Raw genomic sequence first — 8003 nt, 5'->3', positions numbered from 1 at the left:
CGGCTGAGTGACTCACCCAAAGTCACACAGAAAGCCTCTAGCAGAGCAGAGATTCATAATATTATTTATTTGTATTACTGTAGCCCCTAGGAACCCTAGTCACGAACCAGGACCCCACTGTGCTGGGGGGGGGGTCTGCTCACTGAAAGAGCCTATGGCTGCCGTAGAGGGAAAGACTTCAGATGCGCTGAGTACTATTTACTCCTGGGGAACTGGGCTTGAATATGATTTGATGAGTCAGCGCCTGTAATGAACAACTCCATCTCTGTCTTCCTTTTGCCAGCACTTCTTTGAAGGGCAGGACATCTTGGTTCACTGGTAACAACACCCTTCTTTTGGGGGATCATCTTGCCCCTGCTCCTCACTTTCTATTTAGCCCCAAGGCCCTGGTTCAGCACCCACATATCTACCTTCAAGCACATGCCTCCGTCTAGCCCTATTCAGCAAACCAGTGAAGCATGTGCTTGACTTGGATGTCAATGCACTGAACTTGAAGCATATGATTTACGGACTTTGCTGAATGGGGCCCTAAATGCAGATATCCTGGTGCCAGGGATCCTTTCAGTTTGGAGGGGTTAAAATAGAAAATATATATCCAAGGGGACTGAATCATTTCTCAGACCATGAGCACTTACAAGTTTTCTCAGTGTTTGATTCAAGATGACTGATGTTAGTGTTGTCTGCCTGGCTTGACAAATGAAAGTAACGGTGGTGACAAGCTGAAGTAGTTTTTCACAGGGTCCTATTATGACTAAAAGCAGTGACATGGGCAGTGTATGACTATGCAGTGCCTCTTCTCAATGTTATTTATAAAGTACATTATAATGTGTTGGGACATTCCTTGTACATAATGTGTGGGAGAAATGTGGGGGCCAGTCTGAGGCTCAACTTCTTTCAGTTGTGATGAAGGCCTGAATAGGTGCTAAGATTGACCATGAGTATAGATCGGGCAAAGTGAGCTGTACACTTGGCCATTAGCCATGCTCTTATGTGGATGTTATGGTACCCTATATGAATGGGCCAATGGGTTCCAACGAACACTAATAATACAATACTTTGAGATCTCTGCATTTTTATAGCACCTTTCATTCGATGCTCTGTGTAGATATTAACTAATTAGACATCACAGTACACTGTGTGGTAGGTAAGAGATATATTTTCCTTGCCCCTGAAATGCAGCAGCCTCTTGGGTAGGGTGGGGGAATTCAATAACAGGTAACACTGCAGCATCACACTATGTGGAAATATAATACCCTATCCAACTGCAACTCCATGGGACAGTGTGTGAAGGCAGAACGTAATCACTGTGGTTAGCAGTCCTGTCCCAGAGACAAGTGCAGTGGGACCTTTCATCGGTTTTACTCTCATCAGAGTATGGCACCTTGTAGTAGCAAAGTGCTCTCTCAATCCTGTGCTGGGATGGCCATTTCATATTGAGTTGGAGTGTAGAGTGCTATCCACTGCTTGGCCAGCATGAATACCAAAGCATGCAGGTGAGCACTGGAGGCCTGCCCTCCGTGGCCCATGAGATGGCAGCACAAGGAGCCATACCTAAGGAGGTATCACTATGCCCAGTTCAGCACTCCCTAATCCATGCAGGAAAGGGATGAGCTAGGGTTTGGGTTACAAAGCAAAATACATCCCAAACTTCAAAAGTTTCAGAGGCTCATTTTCAGTTTTGCCTGGAAGTGTAGATCTGCTTTTGTCTGCATGGAATCACCAAGCCCTGCTCCTGCCTGCAGCCATAATAAACATGTGGCATGAACTCGAAATGCAGCAGAAAAGCTGTTTGATCCTTGGTGAATACATCGGAGACAGTAAAAAAACAAAACAAACTCTTTTCAGAATGCTTCCTCAATAACTCCCTAGAATGAGGTACTGCAGCCATCTCCATTGCTTTAGCCTCTGTTCTTCCTTTTGCGTCCCGAGCACCAGGGAACTCTGCTGCATAGTCCAATATGTGTAGGCATGTGTGAAAGTGGGATCCACTTAATCTAATTCGCACTGAAAAATTGCATGAGAACCCCCTCCCCTCATACATTTTATGCAGATGCTGAATTTCATTAGGCAAAAGTCCCAGGCAAACACAGGGATCTTGACATGTTCAGTCTATTCTGTCCTGTTGTGTTTTTTCCCCAGAGAGCTATTAGCTGTAAAAGCTGCACAGAGATTCAGGCTGGTTTGAAGGATAGACCACAAAGATTTCTCTGTTCTGAAATACACAATTGGTGATTTTTCTTTTTGTAATATATGGATGAAGAGGAGGAGGAGGGATTGAGTTTTTTTTAAATCATTTTTTCATTTGCTTCTTTCTTTTTCCTTATAGAGTGAGAACTGAAAAAAGACATGGTTCCATTTCAGAAATTGCAAAGGCTATAATGAGTGTGCAGTATATTGTGGTGATCCATTTTGTCAGTTTTCAGGGGAAAAGGATCTTAAAAAAAAAGCCATGATTTCTTAATGGTATTGCACTGAGAACTCTGGAGGAATGTAATATGCCCATAAAAAACCCTTTTAATGAAGAACTCCACAAGGAACACTTTGAATACATTTCGGCTTTGAAAACAGGATCCTTTTTTCCTAAGGTAACATACGCACCTGATAAACTGTTCCACAACCTGAAATCATTCTAATTGCGCAGGCAATGAGACCTACTTACCCCAACTCCCAGGGGTATGGTAAGAGTTTCTTAATATTTGGAAAGCACTGTGAATGTGGAAAGCTCTCACATGTAGTAATATCAGAGTATATAATAGCCCCTACACCCTGGCCATGCTGGAGTTTAATGTTCTTCTTACTGTTGATCCTTGGATAAACACTGAAAATGTGCATGGGTTTGAATACGACAAAGGAAAAGATATGTTCCTGCTCTGAGGAGCTTAAATTCTAAACAAGGAATAATAGTTACTATGACTGGAACAAGCAATGATGCCAGGTGGCTTGGTTGCAATGTTCCTTTGGAGTCCTTGACCATTCTGGGCAGCCTGTGCAAATCCCAAGCATTGTGTTATCATGCATTTCAAATCAAATACGCATCAGTGTTTCCTTCCACTAAAGGCAAAGTGTCCAACAAGGTCACCCTCTGAACTCCCTCACATAACCATTTTACCTGGACTAGGAATCAAGCTGTGCTCAGAAACGAGCTGGGCCAGCTGCCAAAGTCATTAAAAAGCAGACTGCTAGAAAGTGACTGCATATGATTGCTGTCCAGCTTGTGTCAAAAGTAGGTGCAGAGCCATGATGGGGGTGAGCTGGCAAGAAATGTTTCAGCATTGCACCGTAAACTCCACACTGAACATCCGCCAGCCTTGGCCTGGAGGGGGCTAGTAGCACCTGCTTTTCACCAGGGGAACATGTCCTTGTGCATCTATGTTCTTTGCTCTAACACATGAGTTTTGCTGGCCTTTCCCTTTCACACTTTCATGTACTACTCACAAGGCTGTGTGCAGAATGTCAAAGGGGGGAGTGTATTCCTACATGCGCTGCTGTATGCTCCCTGTACTGTTATTTGTTGTTCAATCTGACTCTAATATTCTTACTTGATAAGTATAAAATCAGCCAGGCATTCGTTCTCCTCTAGATTGCATGACAGAAAGACATGATTCTTCTCCAGTCCGTGGTGGTGACAAACTGATGTTCCCGCGAATACCTCGGGGTACATCATGAATAGGGCTGCTCTCGCCGAGCGAGGAGCAGGAGTTTGCCAAACAGAGGAATTGCCATCAAGCCACGTCAGACAAGACACATGCCGGAAGAGTCAGAGCATTCACAAAGCTTGCAGCACACAAAGCACAGGTTAAAATAAGCCCCAGGGTCTACTAAACCGTACAGTTAGATATGAGCCCATGACACTACCATGATCATGACTGAACTTCAGCCCTTACAGATGAGCTTTTTTTAAAGCCACTTTGGAAGGTCAATGGCAAGTATCTCATTTAGATCATTTTTATAAGTGGAAAACCTACACAATGGATTGGTTTTGCTTCCAATAATGGCGGGGACATTAAACAGGTGTGTTAAAATTGTGTGGCAGTAATCAGGGATAATCTATGGCACTGCACAATTCTTCCATTATTTCCTTTAGAAAATGCACCAGAACTCAGGAAAAGTTACCCTGGGTCCAGACACAGGTATGAGGAAACACGAAAATATCAGGTGCTCTCTGCCGGCAGAGAGGCGCTGCTAAGGACTGCACAAAGCCAGAAAGGAGGTGGAAAAGTTTACCTAGTTTTGTGCATATTGTAAACATCTTTGTGTAACTGCTTAAATGAACCCTAATATGAAAGTTTTGCAGCCATCTGTGAGAAAGAAAATGCTTCTTGTTACAAAGGTTTAATTTAAACTAAAAATGCAGCAGAAAAGGAGTGTGAGGAATTCTAAAGGCTGAAACGCGGAAAATTGCCTAAGTGCAAAATTTCTGGTGATGCCAAAAAGTATTTAGCAAATGAGTTAGAACACCCACCTAATTCAACCATACAAGAGCCAGTCAACGTGCCAGCAGATTGAAAAAGTGTCTTAGACATTGGCAGTGAAAGACATTTTCTGAAGAGCTTCACAGTTTTGCTACAAACACCTAGTAAAATAAACCCTGGAAGTTTTGCCCTTTCCTGGGAAGCTAGAATTTTGAGTGGGATCATTAGAATGCACAGATTCAATGATAAAGCAAAAATCTATTTTAAGTAAAAGTTGCCAGAAACTTTGTTTATTAAGACTTAAGCGCAGGTGATGCTAAGGAGTGTGTATTCACTGAGAAATGTCCCCTAAACCTCCCCAGGGCAGCGGGCTGCATTTACGTAGTGGTGAACTTTTCAATACATGCATTTTGTTTTCAGCTGCCTGTTCTCACTGCAAGGAACGGAAAGAAGAGAAGAGACGCAAGTCAAAGAAGCAAATATTTTATTTTGGATAAAGCAAGCAGAGGTCAGAACACAGCTTCCCATTGTAGTGCACATCGAATCTCTGTCTCTCATGTTATTGTGCTTTTGGTCAGGAAGAATAGCATGCTGCAGACAAGAAGGAGCCAATGAAAGCCACCTACGTATCTGTCTTCTAATAACCACGAAATTATGAATGCTTCAAATAAGGTCTCAAATTCTGGGAACTAAAAAGTGAAAAAGATGTATGAAGAGGCATGTTCAGTGACACAGTTCATACCGTGGATTCAGGACAGAACAATTCTCAAGCTACCAGTTGAAATGTAACTGCAGCTACTGATGCCACATTCCATTCGGAGAGGACGACTCCCGCGTGGGCTTGGCAATACTAAGAGCTACTCCCTGGTTATTCTGTAGAGTTTCCTAATGTGACCAAACATCTGTCCTTTCTGTGCTAGCTGACAGCATCGAGGGCTCATTCATTTAAGTTACATTTCTCCTTTTGGGCACTCCTACTCTCATTTCCGAGCAAAGGGCACGCTTTTTTGGCTGGTTGATGTTACTGGGCTTCATAGTTTATAGATGCCACTTGCTTTATTAAAATGAAGTCTGGGGGAAAGTGGGACATCTTATTATGCAAATGCAGCTTCCCATAAAGAAATATTTTATTAAGACCTCCTCTGCTCCTGTGTTGGTTTAACAGATTTGGTCACAGCTTGACATCCAATAAATTTGTCTAAAGGCTGCATTTTTACAAAACATTTTTCTAATCTATTTTAAACACAGTTCTGGTTATGATGCATTCATTATAGAGTCTGATTTCAAACCTGGATTGTAGTAATACATCTTAATTCTGGAAGCATCAAAGGCAGTAAGAGAATTGTATCCAACTGGTTGTCAGAATCAAACGCTGAATACAGGATGTAAGAGTGACTAGAAGCAAAACTTGCATTCTCTGGAAGGGTGAGTTTCGGGGCCCAGGCTCGTCAATGTTTTAGATTAATAAAACAAGTAAAATGGTAGAGATGCAGTCTCAGAAATGTTCCAGAGACACTCAATGTAATAAAATGTGAGAAGAGCTAGGTGATGATATTCCAGTGAATAGGTATGGGCGAGGGGTTAGGTGAGGCTCAAAGCAGTCTGTTCAGAAGAGATTCCCTTACTCTCCCATCACTGACAGCAGTGCAAAGTGGGTGTAAAACGCAGCTAGCTCCAAATGGTGGTGCTTCATGCCCACCGGGCACTGGCGTCAATGGGGAATTGGGCTCCCTGCAGGACACTTCCTCCTCTGGCCAGGTGCAAAGCAAAGACCAGGTTCTTAAACTGCTCACTTGGTACCAGATCCTGCCTGGACCGTAGGCAGTGCAAGGGTCAGGAAAGGGCAGGGAGCCTCCCTTTATCCCTTGTACAACCGGTGTCAGGGCCAAGCACAAGGGCAGCTGCACAGCCTGCTCTCTCAACACCTTGCAAATGGGGTTGTGGGGGGAGCCTTGGTCCCTCCCTTCTGCACACTGGCCCCCAGAGCAGGAGCAGCACATGGGAGAGGGGAGGCATATGCTGTCTTGGGGCTACTTCTGCTCTGGCCAGAATGTAGCCCTAATTTGGTATGGCGGGACCGCCAAGGGATGATTATTCATTATGTTAATATTATTTATCAATAAAGCCAAGTAAAAAGGTAGATTCTGGTCAGAGTTTTGCTTATTAGCCAGGACTAGGCTATTCCAGACTAGAAGCCTCTGGAGATAAGAATTTGCAGTGGAAATACTGGCAGAGCCTCTAGCTCAGTGGCACAAATAGCAAACCTGTAACAGCTGGCCTAAATTAACCGTACAGACGGGTCATGGTTAGAATATCAGCAAGTTTACCTTAATCTTTTCCTAGATATTTCATCATAATGCTATTTACATCATCTTCCTTCCCTTCTGCCTCCCATCGCCTTTCATCTTTAGCACCTTCAGTGATTAGTTTTCCGGCGCATCCTTCACCTTCTGGTCTTTGAATCTTTGGTCGGCTCTTGACGCTGTCAGCACTTTTAAAAGAAATGATCGAGCCAGAGGATGAAGATGAATCGGAGAGGTTTCCAGCATCCTCTTTGGCCTTTGAAATGGTCTTTATTTCAGACAAAAAAGTGCTGCCTGCCGTAGCCTGGTCTTCAAAATGAACGCTCACTGGCCTCTGGCCTTCTCTCCTGTCCTTGACAGGTCTGGACAAACTGCTTGTTGACTGGGATTTTCGAATTGCTGGAAGGAAGTCATCAAAATCAACATTTGTTCTCCTTTCATAGTTGAGAATTGGTATTTTCCAAGTGAACGGGTCGCTTTCCTTTCCTTCAGCCATAACATCACTGAACTGCTTATTCTGAAATATCAGAGAATCTTTCCCCAGATCAGCATCGGCTGTGTCCTCTAATGATGGCTCAAGGTAACTTCTCCATGGCTTAAGTCTCGATATATTGAACGCATCTGCTCCCACAGCTGGTGAACTCAGCGTTAAGCAGGAATTATCAATATTTTGTAGGAGTGAGTCACAAGAGCCAAACTTTGATATTCTTTTGAGAGCTGGGGAGTGCACTGGCTCGGTGTTCTCAGATGATATGCATTTTAAACTGGATGAACGCACTAGGCTAGTTCCTACAGGTGCTCCTGTACTTTCTGTACGTTCATTGACTCCAAACTTTATTGGGAACTCATCATCCTCTTTGAAAGTCCTGCATCTTCTCAGGGAGGAAGCACCAGTTGTTTGGTAGATTGGCAGGGGAGAGGTGTCCTCTAATCCTAATGTTCCCTGCTCTTTCTCTGTTGCCCTTTTCCTCCTCAGCTCTTCTATATATTCAGAAAGTGCAGATGAAGAGCTTGGAAACTTCTCTTCTGCTGTAGGAGTTGACCTCCTTCTCATCACAGATGGAGATATAGCTCCTAATTTATCCATAGCTTTTTTCTGACTGTCAGTCTCCTCCTTATCCACAATTCTTCCTAATTCCCATCTTTGAGTGCCAACTAAATGGCTCACATCCTTGACAAAATCTGCCTCACCCATAGTTCTTCCGTATTCCCCTTTCCGAGCACTCAGTGCAGAAGCTGGTCGGTTCATTTCTTGAGCTTTGATTTCTTTGTTCATCCTAAGCAACAA

At 43.6% G+C, this 8003-nt stretch overlaps 1 protein-coding gene across 1 annotated transcript in view; it reads right to left on the bottom strand.

The window, feature by feature from the left end:
• Window positions 1-4964: 4964 nt before the first annotated feature.
• The window catches only part of MYO18B (myosin XVIIIB), a 212892-nt gene continuing 209853 nt past the window's right edge, over window positions 4965-8003 (bottom strand). Inside the window, exons 42-43 of the mRNA XM_043498239.1 lie at window positions 6740-7992; window positions 4965-5003 (exon numbers count right to left, since the gene is read on the bottom strand). Of these exons, the coding sequence (XP_043354174.1) occupies window positions 6741-7992 (1252 nt within the window). The 3' untranslated portion in view covers window positions 4965-5003; window position 6740. The remainder of the gene's footprint in view (window positions 5004-6739; window positions 7993-8003) is intronic.

This window comes from Dermochelys coriacea, chromosome 15 (assembly GCF_009764565.3).
Source record: "Dermochelys coriacea isolate rDerCor1 chromosome 15, rDerCor1.pri.v4, whole genome shotgun sequence".
NCBI classification, from domain to species: Eukaryota; Metazoa; Chordata; order Testudines; family Dermochelyidae; genus Dermochelys; species Dermochelys coriacea.
Note: the sequence above shows the minus strand (reverse complement) of the source record. Positions and strands in the feature narration are given on the sequence as shown.